We start from the raw sequence: 27968 nt of genomic DNA on the forward strand, positions 1-27968 counted from the left end.
AGGAAATATGACTCCAAAACCTGTCCTTTTTACAAAGGATTGCATGATGGTGGTATAAAGGTGGTGTGGCGGTGGTCTCTGCGCTGCCACAGACTTCTGTTTATCTGGGACATAACTTGATTTTGATTGTGACTGAAGATGCGATCGTTAAGTGTTTTTAACATCACCTAAAGGTGTCTGTCCTGCACAGTCCCTGTGTAGTCTCCGGTGATCTGAGCTCCAGCTCCAACAGAGAGAAGCTCCTGGAGCGCTACATTGCTCCAGTTTATAATCTCAGCTGATTCTGAAACTTGCAGCCCGTGTTTACTTTCACTGTCAATATAGTTTCCTTCTGAAGCTCGTCAGTATCTCCCCACGTGATCATGACATCTCCCTCTGTTGCTCCAGTGGCTTAATATGCATCCACTTGATAATATAAACACAAAGCGTGGCGGCACAAATGCCACAAAATTCACGCAACGCCATGCCGCCACGGTGCATTCATAAGACACGCCTTGGCGGCAGAATTACGCTGATTTGCCGGCATGGTGTGTCTTCTAAAAAGGGCTGTTCATTCCTACCAGTGACTCCTGCAAATATATTGATTAAACAAGTAAACTACTCCTTTAAAAGGAAAATCAAGTTGTTGCTAACCAATATATTTATTTCAAATCAGATATCTTAATGTCTTAAAATATTTTAGTTTGAATGGATTTCTAACAAATTGGCATGCCATTGTTTTATTCACACCATAACACAAAATCACCAGTATGTGTTTTATGCCAGTATCTGAAAATCTTTTTCTTTCTCTACAGATTCAGCAGGGCCAATGAGTGCAGGCCACACTCATCATTCCTCTATGGGCAGCATGGTGGGCCACCCCTCAGTCATCAGCACTTCCAGGCCCTTACCGTCCCCCATGTCCACCCTTGGCTCGCCGATGAACGGCCTAGCGTCACCGTATCCCGTCATCACCTCATCTCTGGGATCACCCTCTGTACCTCTGCAGTCTACTCCCAACATGAACTTTGGACCACTTAACAGTCCACAGGTGGGTGTTTGATGGTCGTAAGCTGATTGGTTCAAAACAATAAGCTGTTTAGGATTATAATTGTCTGTTATTTATGATCAGAATGTTCTGATAAAGCCTTTTGGTTTCTATGCTTTTCTTTGCCATGCCTGTTCAAAGGTCTGCATGGCAAATCTTTATTTCAAAAGCTGTAAAATAAAAGTTTGAAAAGTAGATGTTTTGGATGTAACCTAAACCAGCTACTTGAACTCTCAGATGGGAGATTGAGAGTTAGGCATTTCCTCTGTGAATAGCTGGCATACCTAGGCCTTCCCTTCACCCCCTACCCTACTACTGACCTTTAAACTTCTTGTCCTAAAGGTCATCTCTAAATCCTGCGTTACTTTGTCATGCAAGGGGACTCGGAGCTCACTATAAGACTTTTAATGGATAACAGAAAGACGGGGGGGGGGGGGGGGGGGGGGTCCCAGCTTTTCCTGGATTCTCACTTTTCCTCCTCCTTTGGATGTAAAATGGCACACAGCTGACCACTAGAAGGATAAAAATACTAGAGATGCTTCCTTTAAGTGGTCAATTGCCAAACCCAAACAGGGGTCAGGTCTTTGATAATCAGCTGCAAATACACAGAGGTTCACATGCTAGCAGTGTTTGAAAGGTTGAATTTGGGCCAGCGCTGCAGGCCACACAAGTCATTTATATGTTTTTTTTTTTTTTTTTACAATCATTGTACAGATCTAGCCTATAGGGGTGGATTGGGCCTGATGTTATTGTGTGGGGTTACAGTCTTTTCACACACTGACTGGTTGTGCCGCTGTGTCATGGGCTGCGTCAGGGCAGCAGTAGCTCTGAAGGTAGAGTGGCTTGTCCAGCATCGCGGGGTTCTGGGATTGATCCTGGCTCCTGGCAGATAATGCTGCTGTTGTGTCCTTGGGCAAGACACTTAACACACCCTGCCTGCTGGCGGTGGTTGGAAGGAATGGTGGCACCTGTGCCCAGCAGCCTTGCCTCTGTCAGTGTGCCCCAGGGCAGCTGTGGCTACAGTGTAGCTTATCACCATCAGCGTGTGAATGTGTTTGTGAATGGATGAATGATACACTGTAGTGTAAAGCTCTTTGGAGTCCTCTGACTCTGAAAGGCGCTATACAAGTGTGGGTCATTTATCATTATCATGTTGCATCTTGAGTGTGGTGGAAATCGGATGTCCTTTGCCAATATTTATTTTGTTTTTAAGTAGGTGGAATGAAAATCTTAATGTATGTTTTCTGAATTAAAAATGTGAGGACATTTGTCCTACTGTGTAAAAATTATAACCAGCATACTGTTGAAATTGGCTAAAATGATCCAAATTTGAAATTTCTGACATGCCTTTTAGGTTTCTAAGAGCTTTATCTCAACTTAACAGGCACTTTACAACACAGACATTCATCCATTCACACACACATAGGGATGCACCGATACAATACTGGTATCGGTTTCGGCGCCGATACCAATACCAATATCAGTATCGGTATCGGTAAAAGTTAACTGATACCAATGCAGTTGCTTGAAAATGGCTTCACTGTAACTTGTCATTTCTGTTCACCTAGTATTTTAGTTTTGTGATGATTTCCATTCATATATTTTACTTTTTATCTACCTCACAGTCTTTTCCTGTTGAAAGCAGAGAAGAAAATAAAATCTGTATTCCAAATCATTTCATTTTTTGTGTGGTAGAAGTATCGGCATCGGTAATCGGTATCGGCGAGTACTCAGATCCAAGTATCGGTATCGTATCGGTTTGGAAAAAAAGTGGCATCGTTGCATCCCTACACACACACATTCACACAATGGTGAAGATGAGCTACATTGTAGCCACAGCTGCCCTGGGGCGCACTGACAGAGGCAAGGCTGCCGAGCACTGGCGCCACCGGTCCCTCCAACCACCTCCAGCAGGCAAGGTGGGTTAAGTGTCTTGCCCAAGGACACAACAGCAGCATGTTTGGTACATTAGCATCAGCTATTCAATACGTTTTTTGAGAGAAATTAGAATTTCTGTTAACGAGCAAATTCACAGAGAAATCGCTGTTTACTTTAAAGCTGCTTTCTGGAGTTTTCCCCTTACAGGAATTATGTGTGATTTTTCAGAAATCCATAAAAGCGATTGTCTTATCATGTGATATAATGTAGGAAATGCATCATTTTTTCTGCTAAGCCCACCCCTGTCCCATATAGCTAAATAGAATACGAACTGAGCACCAGTCAGCACCAACCAATAGTGTTAGACCACCGCTTACGTACAGACATTAATCACAGAGCGTGCTCAAGCGTTTGAGGATGTACCTCGGTTGATACAGAGTTGGTGACCTTTCTCATGGACAAGAAAGTTTTTAAAATGTAAACATACGAAAACACAACATAAAATGAGCATAACATTTGTAAACAATGTGTTCATGAATCAGAGGCGTGGCTTTCAGCCTTAAACAGGAAAATGAAAGTTTTTTTTTTGTGGAGCTAAAACATCAATGTTGCCGAGCAAACAAAGTCAGTAGAGTTGCATTGCTGTTAGCCAACCAGAGGCGTAATGTTATCAGGAAATAAGATTTCAAGTCCTGCCGCGTTCTGCACCCAACTTCTTTGGCTAACTTTTACTTCCTGATACAGAAGCACCAGAGCCTTTTTCCCACAGAGATTGACTCACAAGGCATTCATTTCTACTAGAAACCACAGCACATGTAGTCAAAAAATGGGTGAACTTGGTCTTTAATTAAATGGCGGTTGCAACATGCAAAAGTTCCTGCAAGTGGGTTTGCAACAAACAAATTGTGTTTAATTTACTTAGGAGGAAATATGCATTTATTTTTCTACATAACTTGATTTCTAAACGTGGCTCTTATGTTGGAACTCATTACATCTACGCGTTTGGGTTATGGGAGTTTCAGTGTTTATTTGCATTTGCAGATAATGGGTAATTACATCAATAGTTTGAGTCAATGATTATCTTAAAGAACTCATTAATCATCTCAAGGCCCTGACTCCTAGTTAAATGATTAATTTTTCCAGCTGTGTTGCATTAATGTCATCAGTGGTTTCTTCACTACTTCATTATGTGATTAAAATTAAATATATTGAACATGAATTCTTTTTTTAAGCTCTCAAAATCATTTTTATGTTTGGGGTTAGTGTATTGGGACCCAGGAGAGACCCAAACAGAGTCTATATGAAGCTGTCCGTGCTTTATTCCATGAAGAATGAATGATGCATCAATTTTTCATAGAAAGTGTTAGTAGCTCTTTTTGTTTGTTTGTTTTTCTTAAACATCATTCAGTCTGAACAACAACTTGGCAAAAGTCACTTTTCAGTCCATGCAACATAAATTATTTGTGATGACAGGGTTGCATGCTGCAAAGGGCTTGCATGCTCACCACTGACTCAGCGATGAGCAAATACACAGAAGCTGCTGTTTCGTTTAACTGTCTGCCTTCAGGCCATCCACACTGGGAGAAGACCAGTTTGCTTCAGAGAAAACTGAATAGAACTAGATTGAAAAAAGTAAAAAGAAAATCTCTTAAAACGTCCAGTTTCAGTCTGCCTTTTGCAGGTTGTATTTCAGAGAGCACGCTGTAAATAAGTGATAGGAAAAGCTGATGGCGACTGGAGGAAGGATGTCCTATATGTCATGCTGCATCAGATAGATGGGTCACAAGGGTAGGTGCAGGTCACCCTCCTCTACAGTTGTTTTCCAGATGTTTGCACATAAACAAACAAATGCATTTCTACTTGCTTCTCATCAGTGACACATGGTCAAAGGGCAAGAGGTTGATAAGAGAGTAGAAATATGCAGACATCAAAGGAAATCTGACTTGCTTTTAGTCTTGACTACATCATCGAAGCGTTTTAATTCAAATTTACGCCTTTATGATGAAACTCAGGTGTTTTGTTGTGTTCAGGAGGATTTAAACTCCAGTTAGGATTGTGTGAAATTGGAACTATTACTCAAAATTGAATTATAGATGTCTGAAAAGCTATACTTTGGGCAAATATTTACCTTGTTTCTTTGGAAAATCCCGGATATAATAGCGTATTTGTGTGCATCTTCTTTAGAATTAGATACGCTTCTATTATAGCGCCCCCTGCTGTTAGGTTCGAGAACTGCCCATGTGTATTTCCTCTTCCACGCCTCAGCCATCAGCTAATATACAAAGAAAAAAATGCATGACAAGACTCACAGATCTAAGCTCCTCCCACTCATGAAACATGTGATCGCCCACTAAGACATTTTCACAACAAAGTGTGTGGGTGGGAAGAAAAAAGAGGAAAATAATGTGACCAAGCAGAAGACGCAAAGAAAAAGAAAGCAGGGGGAGGGAAGGGAATGAATGTCATGAGACTGCTGAATAGTTTTCATTTCCCTTTTACTTCCTCATCTGTTCTGCTCAGCACCGGCAACCTCAGCTTCAACTGTTTGTTCTCCTTTCTGTCTTCCTGTCATCCTCAGATGAACTCTATGAACAGCGTGAGCAGTTCAGAGGACATCAAGCCTCCGCCGGGCCTGCAGTCTCTAGGAAACATCAACTACCAATGTACGAGCCCGGGGGGGATGTCCAAACACATATGTGCTATATGTGGCGATCGCTCCTCAGGTAATGCGTGAGACTGGAGGTGAAGGATGAGCACATTCACACCCCACACACCTTCATGAACCATTTATGCTGGCAGCTACTGTTTTTTTCCCCCACTGTAGCCAAATATTTTCAATCAATTCCAAAACGTGCCTTTAACTCTCTGGAGGCAGCCATTGCAGATTTGTAACGTTAAAACCTACCTACCTGGTTACTCCACGTATGGATTTCATGAGCATTTTGTAACTCAGAAGTACCCCTGAAGGACTTAGTTGTTCGTCCTTTTATCAAAACTTACTTTGAGCCTGAGAGGGCTAGGGAAGATTTAAAAGCCACGTTTTAAGTTTAATTCTGCAAATCAGGGCTGATGTGGCGGACTTGTTTACTTACAGGAAAGCACTATGGTGTGTACAGCTGTGAAGGCTGCAAAGGCTTCTTCAAGCGAACCGTCCGTAAAGATCTCACCTACACGTGTCGAGACAACAAAGAGTGCCTGATAGACAAGCGCCAGAGGAACCGCTGCCAGTACTGTCGCTATCAGAAGTGCCTGGCCATGGGTATGAAGAGGGAAGGTCAGTGTGTGTGTCAAATATAGAAATGTGAGATTTGTTTAGTTATAGTACATATTTAGGAGTTTAGTGTGGAATTTTTGTCTTTTAATCTGAACATATTCTTGTTAAGTTTTAATATTGCTTACATGCTTATTTTGTTGCATGGAAAAATTTGCACAGGCACGTACAAATGTTTTAAATTGACAAGATATTAATTGGGTCCAAGAAAACTTTAAAGAGGTCCTTCACTCGTATTTTTAATAGATTTGCAGTGGTCTCTAGTAGGAATAAATAGCTAAAAAATAACAAAAAAAAAGCTCTGGTGCGCCTGTTTCAGCACAAAGAATTCAGCCAGGGGAAAAGTAGCTTCTGATGGCAGGATTAGGAGTCTTATTCCCTAATATTCTGACATCTGGCCTCTGATTGGATAACCAGTGTTGGGAACGTTACTTTAAAAAGTAATTACTTATAGTTACTGATTACTTTGTCAAAAAAGTAACTCAGTTACTAACTGAGTTACAAGATCATAAAAGTAACTAATTACCAACAAAAGTAACTACTTAGTTACTTTTTTCATTAAAGAATGCAAGAATTACTACAATAGAAAATATAAATGACTAATGACTGAACATAATAAAATGTATGTCCAAATGTTTTATATAAACCTGAATAATTTAAATAAATAAGCACTTAACAGGAGGAACTACTAATAGGAACATTACACTAATCTGGACTATTAAAAGGTCACTGTGTGATATTTAACAAGACCCCAATCAGCTAAAAATTGAAATTGCAAATAGAAACACCTGTAAAGGTTCCCGAGCCTTTAAATGGTCTCTCAGTCTAGTTAAATTACAGAAATAAATGTAATTTTGCACAGTATTCTAATTTTTCCAGCTTCACATAATTGTGTGTTTTTAGCAGCATTTCTGTTGCTGGTAATCTAGTAACGGTTAAATAAATAAATAAAATCCTTTAAAATGACACTAGAAGAGGCACAGATCTGATGGAGGACTTAAATGTACTAACTTGGGTCAGACCCAACCACAGAAGAGCTGCAGCTGGGTGGTAAACACACACAGGTAGTTCTAATAACACCTGAGCTCCATGCCGTCTGAGACTGATGCATCAGTGTTACAGCGGGACTAAAGACATGATCAGAAACAGGTTACAGCTGGATGATCTAGGAAGGCAGAAGATCAGGACGTCTGAGCGGTGAACAGGTGAGCGGACCTTCGGGACGTCCCGCTGTCACGCTAAGAAGGGCACGGCTGCACACCCGCAGATTCCCACCTGCAGCAGCGAATCTGCGGGGGGTCTGCAGCCGTAGACTATTCATCACGTCTTCCTCGTTCTTCACGGGCCGTGACGCACTTGGATGAAAACATCTACCCCTTTAGCTCCTGATCAGCTGATGATGACAGCTTCAACACACCGCGCTGCTTCACGCACGCATTTTCTTATCAGTAACAGAAACAACGTTTTGATAAAAGAAGACGGTAATTAATTAGTTTGCTCCTTACAGAAAGAAATATTTATCAACGCGGTTATTTTAAACGGAGTTATTCCCGTTGTGTCTACAGAATGCAGTGACTGAGACGGTGAGGGTCTCCGCCCACCCGGCCAATCATCATCGTGTTTGTAAGTGCGTTACCAACACCTCTCTCTCCCTGGCTGCAGCTGAAGTGTGGCGGTCAGAAAGCCTCACGCTGCTGCTCAACGTTCGACAAGCACATAGTAACGCACAACCTTCCGTCCCCAGTAACGGTAACGGCGTTGCAACGGCGGGAAAAGTAATTAATTAGATTATTCCGTTACCTATAAAAGAACGCCGTTAGAAACGCCGTTATACTTAAACGGCGTTACTCCCAACACTGTGGATAACAGCAACATGACTCTACCACTGACTGTTTGCTTTGCAACATTTGTTTTATCTCCATAAACAACACAAGGCTGAAGGAGTTCTGCCGTGTGGTGGAGTTGCCAATGCAAACAGTTAGCTTCTGCTGGTCGAGACATTTTCTGCTGTTTCCTGGACGCTAAACAAACCGCAGCCTTCCCCATCACAATTCAAGATGGGCGAGTCCATGAATGGTGACAGAGTGACGTAGATCTGTCGGGCTTTTCAAGTCCTAGAATTTCAGCTTCTGTTTTCCATCAGAAGCTAATGCAGGAGATAGGTGTAGGATGCTATTTTCATGCTCAGCCTGCATGAAGGACTCAGCGTGACCCGTCATTTTCAAAAATAATAAGTAAAAAATTATTTCTCAGTGAAGGACCTCTTTGAAAATGGTCGGTAATAAAAGGATTGGTTGCTCTGTATCATCGTCAGATCTGTAAATGTTATTCGGGGGGAAGAAAATTTTGGACAAGTAATGCATTAAAAAGTCATCCATCCATTTTCAACAATGCCCGCTTGTCCAAGCAGGGTCACAGTGGGCTGGTTCCTGTCTCCAGCTATCTCCGGCCAAACCGACAGAGTACACCCTGGACAGGTTGCCAGTCCATTGCAGGGACAGAGACACACAGGACAAACAACAGCACACAGGGACAATTTAGACGGACCAATCACCCTGATGGTCATATTTTTGGACTGTGGAAGAAAGCCAGAGAACCCCGAGAGAACCCACGCATGCACAGGGAGCACAGGGAGAACATTAAACTCCATGTAGAAAGATCCCAGGCCAGGATTTGAACCCAGGACCTTCTTGCTAACCACTGCACCACTGTGCAGCCCACAGATTAAAAATAGTAAAAAAAAAAAAAAAACAGTTTTTTTTGTTGACATTTATTGACAGCCTAGCATTCTATTGACAATGTACTGTATTCACAAGCATACATGACTCATTACAGACTGTTTTTTGCAGAAATGTATTTGTAAAACATAAAAAATAACAACCTTTTAAATGATTCTAGTGCCTTCTGTGATAAAATTTTACTTGATTACACCATCCTGTTCTATGCTACATTTTTCATCTATGTACAGTTAACCAGATTTAAAAGGATTAAGATTTATTTTCGATTTTGTTGGCTCTTCAGATGTGGACACACCCTCTTGCTCCACTCTTCCCGTCACCGGGTAGATGCATTCACGGTGCAAACCCAAAACATTCTTCAGGGCTGAGAATAAACGCTAGTATGTGCTGACACCTAGAATGGGATGTTAAAAATGTTGAGCTTGACCTGAAGTGTGTGTGTGTGCATGTGTGCGTGTGTGTGTGTGTGTGTGTATATTTGGGTGCAGCTGTGCAGGAAGAGAGGCAGCGTGGGAAGGAACGTGGGGAGAATGAGGTGGAATCTACCAGCAGCTTCAATGAGGACATGCCTGTGGACAAGATCCTGGATGCTGAGCTAGCTGTGGAGCCCAGAACAGAGACGTACAGTGACGGCAGTCCTGGAAACTCGGTGAGAATCCCAGACATGAACATAAAACCCCTAAACTATCATCATAGATGTGGATCTGCAGGATCTTAAAGTGCTCTGTGATCATCTTATTCGAAGTCTGACCTCCTGTCAAAGCAACTTAAAATGTGATTAACTCAGTTCTGTCTTGTGTGGTTTGGGCGTGCTTTCTCCTCTCCAGACCAACGACCCCGTCACCAACATCTGCCAAGCAGCAGACAAGCAGCTCTTCACCTTAGTGGAGTGGGCCAAAAGGATCCCCCACTTCTCTGAACTCCCTCTGGATGATCAAGTCATCTTACTACGAGCAGGTAGGCAGGAAAACGTGCACATGCACGCACACACAGTGTTTTCCTGTGAGAGTACACAACCCTTTGTTCACCCCAGATTCCTTATGTTCATGTAGTATTTCTCCACACCGGCTGTTCATTTCCAGTCAGGCCATCTATTTCACCTTTCTTCTTACATTCACTCAAGACATTTTTGTCATCTAGTTTAATAGAGCAGTGAAACCAAATATAACTGGACTATTTGCCAAAGTCCCAGCAGTGTGGTTTGCAGCAGCAGCTCATGAGCATGGCTGAGGAAGTCACACAGCACACATAATTAGAGTCCTTGTGGTAAAAGCCCAGTTTAGAGACGCTTCAGGACATCACTTTTTAAATTTGTGTTTTTCTTCCGGTGTAGGCTGGAACGAGCTGCTTATTGCATCTTTCTCCCACCGCTCAGTCACAGTTAAAGACGGCATCCTGCTGGCGACGGGTCTTCATGTCCACAGAAGCAGCGCCCACAGCGCTGGAGTGGGGTCCATCTTTGATAGGTGAGAAGCTGTCAAAGAAAAGAACAGAGTGAAATCAGGGCTTGCTAAGTTAGAGTGTAGACTGCCCCCTTCAGTTTGTTACAGGTACTGAGATATGTCCTTAAAGACATTAGCCCATACAGGACCCAACAGATAAGACATAAGACGTGCTTTATTAGATTTTTCTATAACTTTAAGTTTAATTGAAATTAGAATATTCCACTACACCTGCTTCATAGGAACAATCTCAGCTAAAGGCAAATAAGACAAATACATTATATATATGTATGCATATATATATATATATATATATATATATATATATATATATATATATATATATATATATATATATATTTTTTTTTTTTTCTTTATTTGAAAGAAAAAAATTATTATTTTTCTAGGGTAAGAGGGAACTTGTTTCAAGACCAGCAAGGACAAATGCTGTCACACTGCAAATTATTAAATATGCAAGACAACAACCTTTAAGATTAAAGTCTGAATTTTACCAGAAAAAAAGGATGTTTATAGATATTAAGACATGAATGTGCTTAGAACCTTAGAAACAAGTTAAAAATTATGATTTTAATTTTCTTTATGAAAAGTTTATAATTTTTAATATCAATACAAATAAAATTATTTTATAAGTATATTTAAGAATTCAAAGTTTGAATTTTATTTTTATTTATGTATTTAAAATGTCTGAAAATACCTTTATTCTTGGTATTCTTTGAAAAATATTTTCACACAAATGAAGACTTTCCTAAATCAGAATATTAATATGAGGGCTGTATATTAATGTAATTAAAACATTTCCCTCAGATCTGTTTTTTTTTTCACCCAAAATAGTCCTATGTCATTGTTGTGTTTTTGGTACAGGTTCTGATTTGAGTGGATTATTTCCAGCTGACATGGAGTTTATTTATTTATTTCCTGCAGAGTCCTAACAGAGTTAGTATCTAAAATGAAAGACATGCAGATGGATAAAACAGAACTTGGCTGCTTACGAGCAATCGTCCTATTCAACCCAGGTCAGTCAGGTGAACGAAACCTGAACATTGAAATTTTGAGCAGCTTTCCTTTTATACACTAGTACAGCATGGTAAATTAGATAATTATGTGTTTGACTGTGTTTCAGATGCTAAAGGTTTGTCGAACCCATCTGAGGTTGAGGCACTAAGAGAAAAAGTTTACGCTTCGCTGGAGTCATACACAAAACAGAAGTACCCAGACCAGCCGGGCAGGTGGGAAACACAAAGCATCACCATTGAAAACTGCTGTTTTGGTTTCATTGAAGATAAAACAATTAATCCACTCACATCTTGCAGGTTTGCCAAACTGCTGCTTCGCCTGCCTGCTCTGCGCTCCATCGGCCTCAAGTGTCTAGAGCATCTTTTCTTCTTCAAGCTAATAGGGGACACACCCATTGACACCTTCCTGATGGAGATGCTGGAGACGCCACATCAGATCACATGACACCCAGACCTCCCTCCCTCCCTCCCTTGTATATACTCCCACTCTGTTAGCGAAACAGGGGCTGAATTAAATACAAAATGGACTTGATTAAAACTGTAAAACTTCATATTTTGTACTGAGAACAAAAAAGAATAATAATTAAAATAGAGATGATATTTTGTGGTTGTTCGGAGAGTCCACTGTCCAAACAAATTCTAAAAGAGTTGCTAACAGATTTTTGTAAATAGATAATTTCTGGTATTTCTTTTTAAAGCAACCCAAAAGAAAGAGGAATTGTATTTCATTCATAAAAGAGTAAAAATACTTCTCAGCATTTAACAAAAACACTGTTTAAATTCGTACAGAATAAAGTTATTTAAATAAATAAAACAACATTATTTGTTTCATGGCTGTGCTTATTTGTGGCTTCCCCTTTGTGCACTTCCAGCTTTTACCACTGGAGGGCAACAACGCACAATCATTTTACTTCCCTGCGTCATCGTCCTGTGTTAGATCGTTTACGTCAAAACTTTAGGACATCAGCGGTAGACCTCACAAGTTCTCTTGGTTTGTGTCTGTTTAAAAATAAACTAACAACAAAAACATTGAGAGACAAAAAAATCTGCCTTTTCTTGGTCTCTTCTAGAAAGTTGGGACATTTTTCCACTTTTCTATTTTTTAAATATTTGAAGTACACTCCTGAGTGTTTAGTTCCCCTATAGCGAGTGTACTATCACACATCACCATAATTTATTTAATTTTAATAGCCATCAAACCTTTCAGTGACCCACTGTGTCTTCTTAAGGAAGGGACAGGCCATGAAAATAAACATTCATAACAAAGATCAGTTACAAGGCAGACTGAGGATAACTGATTGCAGTAAAATGCAACATTTTGCTGAGAAACCCTACAGGTAGGTCATGGTGTTGAAAGTAAATATTTTGCGGACAACAAGGAAAAAGCCTCAAAGTTCAGTGTCAATGTCTACACATTAGTTTAATTTGATGGATGAGAGGGGCTCCTACACTATAATGTGGCTAATGGCGTCAAGTCTGATTTGCATAACGGATTTCCTTCTAAGAACAAAAGAGGTTGCAGCATTTGACTTTGGGATCAAAGTCAGCTTGACCAACAAACCAGACCATCCTCTTTTCAGTACCTGATCCTGTTCAGAGGCATGTGGAGCTGGTTTCCAGTCTTCAGTCATTGGCTTAGAGTGGTGAACCTCAACTGGTGGCCCGCGGGCTTTCTAGGAAGCCAAATGTACAACTGGCACAGGACTACAAATGAAAACTAGCCCATGGCTAATTCTGGCATGTTTCAGCATGCCTGGTGTTAATATGCACTGTCCTGATTAATAAATTAAATGGAAAAATGGAAAACAAAAATAACGTCCCCCGATTGAGGGACTTTAAAGTTTGGCAGCAAAATTCATGTCCCAAATTACAATAATTATGATATGATGTTAGCTGGTACATTATGATGTCACAATGTCATGTGAGCCTGTGTGTGTGTGTAATTGTTAGCGGCTCCACCCTCTCGGTCTGCCATGCAACAGCATTTGTTGCATTTTACAAACATGAAGTGGGAGTGAAGTAAGTTTCTTGTAGGGGGTGACTTGCTCTTTAATTATTCAGAATTGTAATCATTTAATTACGCTTAAACAGAAGAGTTGCAAGACGGTGTTATTATTTGATAAACTTACATTTTGCAAATGTAATAATAATAATAATACATTGAACTTATATAGCGCTCACATTCACACACTATTAGTGATGGTAAGCTGCTTGTAGCCACAGCCGCCCTGGGGAGGTCTGACAGAGACGAGGCTGCCATTTGGCACCGTCGGCCCCTCTGACCACTACTAACACAGGCAAGTTGGGTGAAGTGTCTTGCCCAGGGACACAACAGCGGGATACTCCTGGCGGGAGCTGGAATCGAACCCATGACTCTCCGATCATGAAGCAACCCGCTCTACCACCTGAGCTACTGCTGCCCCATAATAATGACAGAATGGCAGCCACAGCCTAACCAATTATGCCCTTGTGCAGCCAGAAATGGCTCCTAACTGAGGGGTTTTATATGCTTCTTACATATTTAGCACACAATTTAAAAATGAATTGATGTTTTTTTATTGTTTGTTTTTGTTTTAACAAGTATTTACTCACTGATACTTTAAAATTTAGTCAGAGTATGAATTCAAAGCGATACATATTTTTGTCTCTTACAAGAAAATTTAACATAAACAGCAAGGATATGGATCAGGATAAGAAAATATCTATCTATCTATCTATCTATCTATCTATCTATCTATCTATCTATCTATCTATCTATCTATCTATCTATCTATCTATCTGTCTGTCTGTCTGTCTGTCTGTCTGTCTGTCTGTCTGTCTGTCTGTCTGTCTGTCTGTCTGAAAATGTGAACTTTTTGCCCTCATCTCAGCAAAAACTGCTCCTTCGTGGTATTTGGAGCGGTAATGGGGGGTGGGGGTGTGTGAGGGAGGGAGGAGGCTGGCTGGGGGAGAGGTAACCTGCACCTGCACATGGAGGAAGTCTCTCCGGCTCTCGGTTTCTTTCCCGTCCGCCGCTAATAGGATAATTGATAGAGGAGTTGAGTCAATAAGAGGCCGTGGGAGTCTCTGAGGGGAAACTCTGATGCTGCAACAACTCTCCGCGGCACTCTGAGCGCCGGAGATAGACTCTGAGAGGAAGAGGGAGTTTTCAAATCAAAACACTTTCCTCCCGTCAGAGAACTCGCGTTTCACAGGTAAGAGTTCCATCTGCCCAAGAATGAAAAGTTTGAACATTTGCATTATTTCGTGTTTATAATTTGCTCACGTGTTCCGCAGATTTTTCTCAAAGTTTTGCAACAAATAGTTTTTGTTGTCATTTGGAAAGACGTTGCTCTAATTTCATTATGATGGGCTCATCTTTGTTTGGCAGCACATTAAACAAACTCATTTATTCACTTTTTTTGACAGAATGTTTTTTCGATGTTTCCGCGTCATTTCGAACGGCGATGAATTAAAGTAGCTGACTGGAGAGTTTTCCTTTGATTCTGCAGACATGGATCGCAGGGCGGTGTGTGCTGGATGCCACCGTCCGATCACAGACAGGTTCCTGCTCAGAGTCGGCGGCGGCCTTTGGCATGAGGAGTGCGTGCGGTGCGCGGCGTGCGGGGACGCGCTCGGGAACTCCTGCTTTCTGCGGGGCCGCAAACTTTACTGCAAAAAGGACTATTCTGAGTGAGTGCACGTGTATTTAAACACATAAATTGTTTAAACACAATAATAACATCAGTTCAAAGTAATTTTTAAAATCTTCTTTAAAACTAGTAGTATTTGTTTTAGATCAAGTGTTGTCATGCTGACATAGAATTTACCAATTAAAGAAAGGATCATTACTCTGTAACTTACTAATTAAAATTAAGAGCTTTAGTTTTTATTCTGTTTTTGGGTCAAAAGACTCAAAACACATTCATCGTTTATCCTATTTCCCACAACAGAGCCCGTTGTCCACATCTTGACCTTGGTTACACCCGTGTGTGTGTGTGTGTGTGTGTGTGTGTGTGTGTGTGTGTGTGTGTGTGTGTGTGTGTGTGTGTGTGTGTGTGTGTGTGTGTGTGTGTGTGTGTGTGAGAGAGAGAGACTGAACAAGGAAACAATTGTTTTGCAGTTATTTCCAATAAATGTAATGCAGGTGATCTTTCTACATTACAATTTTATTTCCTTTCAAAGTAATTAATAATTTAGTTCCAGAACTAATATTTGTTTTAGGTGGTTTCATGCAAGTCTTAGAATCTACCAATCAAAGAAAGGATAAATAACTTTAGCTTAATAAATTAAGATTGTGTGTGTTTGCTTGGTGACTTACAAACTCAACAGTGGATTAAGAGAACAGGGTGACTGTGGCAGGAAGGGGTGTTATGGAAGCTGGAATGTAAGGAAACTATTGTTAAGTGAACACACACACACACACACACACACACACACACACACACACACACACACACACACACACACACACACACACACACACACACACACACACACACACACACTCTCTCTCTCACACACACACACACAACATCACACCTTCATGCACAACTGGGGGTATAGAGCTCAACTGACACATTGTCAAAATGTGTTAAGATGTTGAGGGCCATTGGCGTGGCAACTGCAAGCTGGAGACAACATATGGTCCTCCCCATCACTATCAAAAAAAGAGAGAATTACTGCCCAACACCTCGCCTTGTCCTTAAACTCCAGCTCCAAAAACCTCTCTATTAAACATCAACAAGATACAACCAGTCTAAAGGGCAGCAGCGTATCTGAGCCGTTTAGTGGCAATTGTTCTGCCAAGAAATTTGCCTAAATACTCCAAATTAGCCAAATTGATTCAAATTGAATCCTGCAGTTAAAGATCCAATCATACATTTTAAATTCTGAGAGATTTTTAAAATATTTCACTGTCCAACTGTTTTTAGATTAATAAGGAAATGTAAGCGAAGTCAAAAGTGTAATATGCAGGAGGTATTGAGGCAAGGGCAGAAGTGAGGTGATTAGCAGCAGAGAGCCATGTGTCAGAAGGTGTGGTGTACCCCTGCCAAAGAGACGGAGAGGATGGTGTGAACTTATTTTGGGGGACAGTGCGCTCCACGAGCCCTGGCGTTATGTGCGGTGGCATCTGGAAAGCTCCTCTTACAGCAGCCTCTGTGTGGAGCAATGGGATGACGCCCAGCCAACCGTGAGATATCTGAGCTGATCAATTAGCAGGAGGCCCATTGCCAAAGCTTCCCCTCACAAACTTCCCCCGCTGTCCCGTCTGGGTGGGAATGACACCCCATTCCTGCATGGAGACCCCCAATGAGTGATTTAAAACTGTGCCAGGATTTCCTACCCAAACAAACAGCTTCTCACATCCCCTCTTTTGTTTTTTAGGTGCAGTGATTGTGTGATTATTCCACACTGTGACAACATTTGTTTCTTACCACACGCTGCATATCGTCTGTCTGGATCTTGCCTTGTTTTTATGCTTCAAAATTGGGCCAGTGCCAGCCAAAGCTGCAGATTTGTCTTTTTTGAGGATTTTAGACCTAAAAATTCTGCTGAAGTTTTTATACTGAATCCAGAAATGTATCAAACATTGAGCTAGGCAGGCAGACTCACAGAAACTGTATCACACACAACCAAACACACACTTTTAGACTTTGTAATATAAACATTTCTTAATTTTCCTGTGTGGCATAATTTAATGTATGTATTCATAAGATAAAATATTGTTTTACCTTAAAACCAGTTTTTTTGGGATAAATTTTAGATACAATAATTAATTACCAAAAAGCTATTTAATCAATGCACATGAGACTTCAACATAATGAGCATTGTTTATCTTTTTTCACCGTGTCCTGTTTGGCTGTAAAGCAATCAGGACTGATGTCTGAGTGCTGAAAACAAGCTTTACAGTTTTAGTCTCACAGGTGGAGCATTATAGATTCAGCTATAATGCCTCGCCTGATATCAAAACTTGATTAGCTTCCAACAGAAATGAAGACGAAAATGAAAGAGAAAGGGGGGAGAGGAAAGGAAGGGGTGGGAGGAAAGAAGTTTACACAATAAAAAGAATAAAGGATGTACAAGAATCCGCTTCTAGACCTGCAGAAAGAGAGAGAGAGACAAAAAGGGACACGCATATACAACAGGACAAAAATGTCACTGCGCCAAACACATGAGAATATATGAGAGTAACAATTTTTGATGAAAAGCACTAAGTAATAAGTCATAGTGCATTTAGTGCCAACCTCAACCCTAAATGATAAATGACGCGCACTTGTGTAGCGCCTTTCTCCAAAGCGCTTTACACTACAGTGTATCATTCACACACACACACACACACACACACACACACACACACACACACACACACACACACACACACACACACACACACACACACACACACACACACACACACACACACAAGGTCTGTTAAGTGTCTTGCCCAAGGACACAACAGAAGCATTCTCTGGCAGGAAGGATCAAACCTGCAGCCTTCTGATTATTGGACAAAACACTCTTCCTCCTGAGTTGTGTGTCAAAAATTGTCCACGTAGGGTCGCGCGGGGGGGGGGGGGGGGGTTGTCTGGTGCCTATCTCCAGCGGTCAATGGGCAATCAGGCAGGGTACACCCTGGACAGCGAGTTAGTTCATGTTTATGGACTGTGGGAGGAAGCCGGAGTACCGGGAGAGAACCCACGCATGCACAGGGAGAACATGCTAATTCAGTGCAGAAAGGTCCCAGGCTGGGAAGTGAACCCTGGACCATCTTGCTGCAAGGCAACAGCTCTAACCATTGCGCCACTGCACAGCCTACTTGTGGAATAATAATAATAATAATAATAATAATAATTATTATTATTATTATTATTATTATTATTATAAAAACAAGATGATAAATGCATGTTCAGGCCTTTGTTGATAATGAAGGACCCCTAGATTCTTGTAATTATATTAATCATGTATGTGCTTGACCTGGATCAATCAGTCAATAGGTTACAAGCAGAAGGCTGTCGTATCATTTATTAAAACGACGACCACGGGACATTTTAGGTTGGTGGAACTATCGGTAGATCAGGTTAGATCAACAGTTCAGTGGCCATGCAGATGGGGGAGCAGATCGGTCATCAGATCAGCAGCGTGACTGGTGGTGCACTTGACCTGAAGATGTGTATCTGATATGCAGCCCATGTTGGTTTGTGTTCAGTGAAAGATCCAAGTTAACCTGATCCAGAAACAGGATCTGTCTCTTCTTGTCCTGCAGACCAGCCGTCTGTTTTCCTGCCAAAGGTCATTCCTGAGGTCAAGGCAAAGGAAAACTAAATGCTTGCATACATAAACATTATATTTCATCTCTGCATCCATGCTCAGTGTCCAAGGTTTTGCTGACTGATTTCTCTGTACCAATCCTGTCACTAATTGGTGTCTTAATCCATCATGACTGAGAGTTCCCGCTTTCATGGCTGAGTCGCCGGGCCAATCATGTCAGCGGAAACTCTGAAATATTAAACACCTTCAGCTGCTCTATAAGCACTGAAGGTACCTGTGCCATAATGACTCTTAAAAGAACGGAGCTCATAAGACGAACTGAACAAGGTGCATAATGGAACAGCAATTCTCGAAACACAAGTAATCTCGAAGCATTAAAGCCCGCAGTTCGCTCTCCGCTGACATCTAGCATTAGCTAGACATCATGTTAAGTACTTCACCGTATCCAAGAGACCCACAAACATTCCGGGTATTTCCTCAGCCATACTTACGTTGGTTGATGCATCTTGGGTTGCCAGAGGAATGCAGATACCACAGAAAGGTATGCTGGTCGTATCAAAGCAAATACCTTAGAGGATGTGGGGGCAGACGACCCTGATGGGTCAAGTGGTCAGACTGGCCTCTCATGAGCCCCTGTGAGTGGGCTCCACCATTTCCATGGTGACCTCAGAGAGATGGGAAGAGATATTAGCAATGTTTGGGTTTGCAGGTTGAAAATCTCAACCTCAACACAGTTGTTTCCTTCATGTTTGGCCTACTTATAAATATTGTGCCTTTTTGCTTTGTGGAATACACCAACCTCCTGTAGCAGATTTTGTGTGTTTATGCTTTATGTTATATTAGTCTTTACCCTTTTTCTCTTGGAAGTAGCCCCAAATGATCAGATTTCAATAGTTACCAACAGCGGCATTGATTAATGGTTAAAGAAAGAGAGAAAACTTTTTGTTCAGTGACATTTTTAAGGCTTTTAAGCAGGATTGTGTTTTTGTAGGAGAAAACAAGAGAGGGAAAAGCTGTCACTTTCTCATGCCTCTTTGCTGACTTGTCTGGTGACCCAGTCGGTTCAGGAAACAAACGCCAGGTCCAGAATGATGACGCATCATCCTGTTTGACAGACCCAAAATGCAGCGGTGCCAGCCAAGTGGACAATGGTCCTGCTGCTTGGGGGCTGGCTCAGTCTTTGTCCAGCTCTGGTTTAGCAGACTTTCAGATAATTCCACGGATAATTCCTGAGACCAGTGGCTCAGTCTCTCCCACCAGGAGAGCTGATTCCCCCCCTCTGCCTGGAGCCATGGCCTGCCAAGAGCCTTTTTTCTTGCGTCCCTGAGAGCACGGCCTCGGACACGGCAGTTGGAGCCACGGCAACAGTCTCCGAGGCTGAGCCCACCAGTTTTAGTTGCCAGGCGCTAAGACACACACCCGACACACCAAGGGTATGTGTCTAAGTGGTCGGGGCAGGGGGGAGACTGAAGAAAGGGGAGAAGTCAGGAGTTTTGAATGACAGCTCGACTCAGCAACAGTACCAAGTCTGGCAAGTGTGCTTTTTTTCTCATGAAGTCTCATTTCACTGAGGCGTCCTCAAGTGTCTAACGAAACAAGAACATTGTTTACTATTTATCTTTGTGTCTCTGCCTTTCTGCTGCAGCCTGTTTGGAGTGCGATGCGGGGGTTGCTCAGAGGCCGTTTCTCCTTCAGAGCTGGTGATGCGTGCAGGGCCAGCTGTGTTTCACCTGCGCTGCTTCACCTGCAGCGTTTGTTCATGCCACCTGCAGACCGGAGACCGCTGCGTCCTCAGGGAGGGACAGCTTCTGTGTGCCAGAGAGGACTACCATCAGTGTGTGTCCAGTCCAATGTCCTCAGATACAGGTATGGACTCTGTAAAACACACACGTTACACAAAAATAGTGTTTAGGTTTGGTAAATGTTCGCTTGGGTGTGTGTGAGAATCTCTCTCTCTCTCTCTCTCTCTCTCTCTCTCTCTCTCTCTCTCTCTCTATCTCTATCTATCTATATACACACATATATATATATATATATATATATAGATAGATAGATAGATAGGTATGTGTGTGTGTGTGTGTGTGTGTGTGTGTGCGTGTGTGTGCGTGTGTGTTTAAATCATACAGATTTTGTACAGAGTTACATAAAATCATGTTTCAGTGTATCTGATGTTTGTTTAGAAATTATTGTGGCCAACTTTGCAAAAATTAATGAAAACAAGGTTTACTTAAGCAAATTACGCCTTCTTCATCCAGGCCAGGAATGTGAAGTTACAGGATTGTTTTGAATTAATCATGAAAGATTTTTTAATGCTCCTTTAATATGTTTTTTAATGTGGCACAGTTAATTCCACTCATTTTTGTGAAATATTTTTTTCTTTCACTTTTGAAGTAGATCTTTTGAAATTCTTATTTTGACTCTTTTAAATTGGTACAATTGAAAGCAAATAGCATGTTAACGCTTTTAACGGGAGTCATTTACTCAGCTAATGCTTGTATTTTGATGATAATTTAGTGCACCAGATTATAAATTATTGATGTTCACAAATAAATCATCCTGGCTCTATGATTAACTCATTTTTTCATAAAGGATTAATTCAGGAATGTGATGTTACTTCATAATAAATAAAGAGTATAAAGCAAGCCAGCATCACTGATATGTATTCAAATAAATTCAAGCATTTTGCTAAATTGTAAACAAAATCAGACTAAATTTAATGGAAAAATAACCATCTAATTTTATTCTGTCTAGACTTTTCAAGAAAAAAAAAATCTTAGGAAAGTTGTAAATATGTGATAATTGTTTTAAAACCAGCATAAATTCAGTTGTGTCATTTGAGTAAAAATGCATTTTGTTGTTAAAACGTATTGTGTGAAAATAAATTTTGGGGACAGGTGGTTTGTTTATTTAGGTAATTATTTTGTTTAATTTAAAACCAAATCTCATCAGCACCAAAACGCAAACACTGTTTTCAACATTTCAAATCAAGACCATGAAATTCAGTTTGGTGTTTGAATCTTGATGTTTGTCTTTACGTTAATGTGATTATTTTTATCTGCCAGGGAAAAGCGAGGATGATGGAGGGGGCGAGTCTGTGAGAGTTACAGACAGACGAGGCAGAGCAGATAATCAGGACAGCAAACGGCCCAAAAGGCCTCGCACTATTCTGACGACTCAGCAAAGACGCACCTTTAAGACGTCCTTTGAAGTCTCCTCAAAGCCATGCAGAAAGGTAGTTTGTTCTGTTCAGTGAACACACACACACACACACACACACACACACACACACACACACACACACACACACACACACACGCACGCACGCACGCACGCGCATGCACGCACGCACGCACGCACACACACACACACACAAATTAATTGTCTTCACCAGTTCTCATGCATGTGGTAAAACTTGTTTTTTAAATCTGAAAGATTTTAAACAGATTGAATGAAAATTTCTGTAACATGATGATGTAAACAGAAAAATATTTTGTGACTGAATATAAATGCCCCATATCTCTTAAATACACAAATGACACTAACATCCATGAAAAAGCAGACTATACCTCACCACTCTGTAGATGTATGCTGTTAAAAACATTTATGAGGTAGAAATGTGAGATTATATGTATTTCAAAATTTTGAAATGACTATTTGTTTTTCCAATCCTCGTTTCTCTCTCCTGTATTTTAATCCAAGGTGAGGGAGACCTTGGCAGCAGAGACCGGCTTGAGCGTGCGAGTTGTACAGGTCTGGTTTCAGAACCAGAGAGCCAAAGTAATGCTCAGTACACACACACACACACACACACACACACACACACACACACACACACACACACACACACACACACACACACACACACACACAGTCTTAACCCAAAGATGTCACTTGGACCTTTAATCTAGTCTTCACTTAAACAAATTCCACACAAGTTAGTTTCCTGTGATGTTTGGGACCTCAACACAGTACACACACACACACACACACACACGCACACACACACACACACACGCACGCACGCACGCACACACACACACACACACACGCACGCACGCACGCACGCACGCACGCACGCACACACACACACACACACACACACACACACACACAGTCTTAACCCAAAGATGTCACTTGGACCTTTAATTTAGTCTTCACTTAAACAAATTCCACAAGTTAGTTTCCTGTGATGTTTGGGACCTCAACATAGTACACACACACACACACACACACACACACACACACACACACACACACACACGGTCACAGCTAATAAAAACCCTCTTTCTGCACCATGTTTGTAAGCCAGCGTGGAAATCAGCTGGGTTATCTCCTCATACAGGAAACTGATGACATGTCACAGAGAGATCGGTGTAGATTAAACCCAGTATTTCCTCACAAAGTTACCCTGTGCCAAAGGGAACACACTCACATTCCTGGGGGCAGGGGCACTGTGGAGGTAGAGATCAGTTTATTGTCTTCATTTTAAGAGTGTAAAGATACATATAATTTTAATTACTGTGTTGTTGTAGATGAAGAAGCTGGCCAGGAGACAACAGCAGCAGGAGCAGCAGCAGCAGCAGCAGCAGACTCCGGATCACCATGGACTCCCGTCACATGACGCAGGTTTTTATGCCTGCTTTTTTAATCAAGCTCAACAGAATCAGAGGCAATACAAAAAAGAATGTTTGATGTGAAATAATTTAAGAGTTTCCAGTCACATTAAACAAACAAACAAACAAAACAATCTGTGAAGAAGTGAGCTCCTGTGGATGTGTTTTTATTCTACAGCGCCCTCCTGTGGTAATTTGATCGGTGAGATGAAGCACCTGGGACCCTCTTTTGCCCACATTCAGCAGCAGCAGATGGGACTGATCTCACTGGAGCAGCAGGACTGGGACACGGATCCCTTCAGACAGGGCCTGACCCCCCCTCAGATGCCAGGAGACCACATGCATCCATACGGTAAAAGTCCTGAGTGCAGTCAGGACAGACAATTTATTTTTAAAATTTTGTTAGTTGTATCATAAATAGTAACTATAGGCTCTGGATGAATAAAAGTACATGTTAAAGTTCTAACTCTTTAGTTTAACATGCAGAATGATTATCTGAATCCCTGTTATTTGTGTAAAAATATTTAATTTACTTTGCCTGCAGTTGTTTGTGCAAAACAGAACTGGGTTTGTTTAAGAGGGATTGGGCTACAAAATAATTTCACAATAAAGACTCATGAGTTTTGAGTTCATACCAACAAAAACAGGGAATTTTTGGGAATATTTTATACTTAAATCACAGATAACTAAAAACAAAATTGTGTTGAAAATATATAAAAAGTCATAATAAAAAAAACCTAAAATATAAAAAACTCCCCGGATTTATTTAGTTTATTGTTACATTTTTTTCTGTCTTTTGTACAAGAATCTATTTAATGTCCCATTCAAACTAAAATATTTCAGATTTTCACTCTTTGCAGAATCAGACACACCACATTCTGAATTTTCTAACACCAATACATTTACAATAATGTTTTAAACTAAGCAATGGCTGTGCTTCTCATGTTTTACAAAACTAGTTTGGTGTGTAAAACGTCAAAAGTGCACATTCTAAAGATCAGTATTAATAATTCTGCTTTTGCAGGGTTTAAGAGCTCGTATGGAGACATCAGCAGTGACCCTCTGTGTCATGTGGCTGACAGTGACTGCCTCTCTCTAGATGACTCGTCCCCACTCACTCCCATCGACTGTCTATACTCCATGCAGGACTCATACTTCACCTCCTAAGGGTGGAGATCACCTTCAGGGTGGAGTGCTCACCCTGGAAACATCTGCTGACTCCTAAAGTCTTGTTGAGAAAATGTGTAAAAAATACCAGAAATCGCCTCAGTTAAAACCTCCTGTGATGCTTTGTACAGTACAAGCTCTAAAAAGTGGATAAACCTCATGCATGAATTTGTTTTTTTATGTTTAAACATTAAATAATGAGAACTTCATGTATTCATGTAAATATTTGCCTGGCGTTGTATTTATTTTCACATTATGTGTGTATGTTTTTCATCTTGAATGATTCAAAAGGAAGACAAAAATAAACAAGTAAACAAGAACAATGATCATTTCCAAGCAAGTTTGTATTTTTTGTTGAGGGTGAGATGCAGGTCAGTCCATCCTGAGCACTTATCGACCCCATCTGGATGATGGGTCAGTGGAGCATCTTCTCCTGGTTGTTCCAATGTTAAAAACCTGGACTCTGACAGATGTATGGGTCAGTGGCAGGTAAGCATCATATCCAGGCTGCCTTCATCAACGCTCACATTGTGCTTCTTGCATTTTTCTGCCTTCCTTCAGTCAAAGAAGACTGTAAGGGGGGAGAGATGGGTTGGGAGACCACCCAAGCACTGTGCTCAGTTGGAATGCACCAGTCCTGGGATGGGAGACGCTCCAGACAACGAAGGGGCTGAAAGCTGTGTCAGGAGAGAATGCTCAGGGTGAGACGATGAAATGAAGCCCCACTGTAAGGAGTGCCTTCTTGCCCTCACCGTGAACCCTCTTCTGGACTGATCTCATGTTTCCCACTATGAAATCAGACCTCGCAGAGTAGAGAGCGCAAGTCCAGTGGTCAGGAACAATTTAACTGTCTGTCACCACAGTGCTCTAGTGCCAACCAAAAGCAAAGAAGTGTGCAGTAGAGAATATCACCATGTGTGCTTTTGTGGGTTTCTTTGTTTCTGAAGAAAAAGAATATATATATATATATATATATATATATATATATATACACTGTATATATATATATATATATGTATATATATATATATATATATATATATATATATATATATATATATATATATATATATATATATATATATATATATATATATATATATATACTCCTCCTTGAACCGTCACCTTATCGTGGTGGAGGAGTTTGAGTGCCCTAATGATCCTAGGAGCTATGTTGTCTGGGGCACTTAGTGCCCCTGGTAGGGTCTCCCATGACAAATTGGTCTTAGGTGAAGGGTGAGACAAAGAACGGTTCGAAGGATCTTTCATGGCGGATAAAACGAAGAGTCGGAGTACCCGGCCCGGAGGGTTACCGGGGTCCCACCCTGGAGCCAGGCCTGGGGTTGGGGCCCGTGAGCGAGCGCCTGGTGGCCGGGCTTTCGCCCATGGGGCCCGGCCGGGCCCAGCCCGAACCGGATACATGGGCTCGTCCAACTGTGGACCCACCACCCGCAGGAGGAACATGAAGGGTCCGGTGCAATGCGAATCGGGTGGCAGACCAAGGCGGGAGCCTTGGCGGTCCAATCCCCGGACAGGAAAACTAGTTTTTGGGACATGGAATGTCACCTCGCTGGCGGGGAAGGAGCCGGAGCTTGTGGCAGAGGTTGAGCGGTACCGGCTAGATATAGTCGGACTCACCTCGACACATTGCATTGGCTCTGGAACCCGAGACCTGGAGAGGGGTTGGGCACTCTACTTTGCTGGAGTTGCTCCGGGTGAGAGGCGGAGGGCTGGGGTTGGCTTTTTGTTAGCCCCGAGACTCTCTGCCTGTGTGTTGGGGTTTACCCCGGGGGACAAGAGGGTAGCTTCCTTGCGCCTTCGGGTCGGGGAACGGGTCCTGACTGTTGTTTGTGCTTATGGGCCAAATATCAGTTCAGAGTACCCACCCTTTTTGGAGTCCCTGGGACGAGTGCTAGATAGTGCTCCATCAGGGGACTCCATTGTCCTGCTGGGGGACTTCAATGCTCACGTGGGCAATGACAGCTTGACCTGGAGGGGTGTGATTGGGAGAAACGGCCCACCTAATCTGAACTCGAGCGGTGTTTTGTTATTGGACTTCTGTGCAAGCCGCAGTTTGGCCATAACGAACACCATGTTCGAACATAAGGATGCCCACCGGTACACTTGGTACCAGGGCAGCCTAGGTCACAGCTCGATGATAGATTTTGTAGTCGTATCATCTGACCTGCGGCAGTATGTTTTGGACACCCGAGTGAAGAGAGGGGCGGAGCTGTCAACTGATCACCACCTGGTGGTGAGTTGGATCAGATGGCAAGGGAACATGCCGCGTAGACCTGGCAGACCCAAACGCATAGTGAGGGTCTGCTGGGAACGCCTGGCAGAAGAACCTGTCAAGACGGTCTTCAAATCCCACCTCCGGCAGAGCTTTGACCACGTCCCGAGAGCAGTGGGGGACATTGAGTCCGAGTGGGCCTTGTTCCACTCTGCGATTGTCGAGGCGGCTGTTGCTAGCTGTGGTCGTAAGGTGGCCGGTGCCAGTCGTGGTGGCAACCCCCGTACCCGCTGGTGGACACCAGAGGTTCGGGGAGCCGTCAGGCTGAAGAAGGAGGCCTACAGGGCGTGGCTGGTCTGTGGGTCTCCGGAGGCAGCAGACAGGTACCGGATAGCCAAGCGGGGTGCAGCAGTGGCAGTTGCCGAGGCAAAATCTCGGGCGTGGGAGGAGTTTGGTGAGGCCATGGAGAAAGACTATCGATCGGCTCCAAAGAGGTTCTGGCAAACTGTCCGGCGCCTCAGGAGAGGAAGGCAGCAACTCGCTCACACTGTTTACAGTGGGGATGGGGAGCTGCTGACGTCAACTGAGGCTATAGTCGGACGGTGGAAGGAATACTTTGAGGAGCTCCTCAATCCCACCAATGCGCATTCCGAGGAGGAACCAGAGCTGGGATGCCTGGGGATGGACTGTCCGATCTCGGGGGCAGAAGTTGCTGAGGTAGTCAAACAACTACACAGCGGCGGAGCCCCGGGGGCGGATGAGGTTCGTCCTGGGTATCTCAAGGCTATGGATGTTGTAGGGCTGTCATGGTTGACACGTCTCTACAACATTGCGTGGTCATCGGGGGCAGTTCCTAGGGAGTGGCAGACCGGGGTGGTGGTCCCCATCTTTAAGAAGGGTGACCTGAGGGTGTGTTCCAACTATAGGGGGATCACATTCCTCAGCCTCCCTGGAAAGGTCTACGCCAAGGTACTGGAGAGGAGGGTCCGATCGATAGTTGAATCTCAGATAGAGGAGGAGCAATGTGGTTTTCGTCCTGGCCGTGGAACTGTGGACCAGCTCTATACCCTTGCAAGGGTGATGGAGGGGGCATGGGAGTTTGCCCAACCAATCCACATGTGCTTTGTGGATTTGGAGAAGGCTTATGACCGTGTCCCCAGGGGCACCCTGTGGGGGACGCTCCAGGAGTATGGGGTGGGTGGCTTTCTGTTAAGGGCCATTCAGTCCCTTTACCAGAGGAGCGTGAGTTTGGTCCGCATAGCCGGTAGTAAGTCGGACCTGTTCCCAGTGAGGGTTGGACTCCGCCAGGGCTGC

At 42.5% G+C, this 27968-nt stretch overlaps 2 protein-coding genes across 3 annotated transcripts in view; both read left to right on the forward strand.

The window, feature by feature from the left end:
* The window catches only part of rxrgb (retinoid X receptor, gamma b), a 37574-nt gene extending 25362 nt beyond the window's left edge, over positions 1-12212 (forward strand). For both annotated transcript variants that reach the window (XM_015971436.3, XM_054730094.2), the window contains exons 2-10: positions 795-1030; positions 5484-5628; positions 6000-6179; positions 9403-9563; positions 9742-9871; positions 10248-10380; positions 11299-11390; positions 11498-11603; positions 11688-12212. In XM_015971436.3, coding sequence (XP_015826922.1) covers positions 795-1030; positions 5484-5628; positions 6000-6179; positions 9403-9563; positions 9742-9871; positions 10248-10380; positions 11299-11390; positions 11498-11603; positions 11688-11835 — 1331 coding nt within the window. In that variant the 3' untranslated portion in view covers positions 11836-12212. The remainder of the gene's footprint in view (positions 1-794; positions 1031-5483; positions 5629-5999; positions 6180-9402; positions 9564-9741; positions 9872-10247; positions 10381-11298; positions 11391-11497; positions 11604-11687) is intronic.
* A 2255-nt stretch (positions 12213-14467) lies between these two features.
* On the forward strand, positions 14468-24634 carry lmx1a (LIM homeobox transcription factor 1, alpha). The gene is made up of 8 exons (XM_054730101.2): positions 14468-14584; positions 14882-15062; positions 20287-20507; positions 21704-21873; positions 22341-22418; positions 23174-23267; positions 23433-23606; positions 24279-24634. Exons 2-8 carry the CDS (start codon positions 14884-14886, stop codon positions 24419-24421), a joined length of 1059 nt encoding a protein of 352 aa, XP_054586076.2. The 5' UTR covers positions 14468-14584; positions 14882-14883; the 3' UTR covers positions 24422-24634.
* The last annotated feature ends 3334 nt before the right edge of the window (positions 24635-27968 follow it).

Source organism: Nothobranchius furzeri, chromosome 8, assembly GCF_043380555.1.
Source record: "Nothobranchius furzeri strain GRZ-AD chromosome 8, NfurGRZ-RIMD1, whole genome shotgun sequence".
In the NCBI taxonomy this organism is placed as follows: domain Eukaryota; kingdom Metazoa; phylum Chordata; class Actinopteri; order Cyprinodontiformes; family Nothobranchiidae; genus Nothobranchius; species Nothobranchius furzeri.

What these genes read in the sequence shown, in the direction of transcription:
- lmx1a (XM_054730101.2), top strand. Translation starts at nt 14,884, where the DNA reads ATGGATCGCAGGGCGGTGTGTGCTGGATGCCACCGTCCGATCACAGAC. An exon ending in TGCAAAAAGGACTATTCTGA is followed by an intron (nt 15,063 to 20,286) that starts GTGAGTGCACGT and finishes TTTCTGCTGCAG; the next exon opens with CCTGTTTGGAGTGCGATGCG. An exon ending in TTCAGAACCAGAGAGCCAAA is followed by an intron (nt 22,419 to 23,173) that starts GTAATGCTCAGT and finishes GTGTTGTTGTAG; the next exon opens with ATGAAGAAGCTGGCCAGGAG.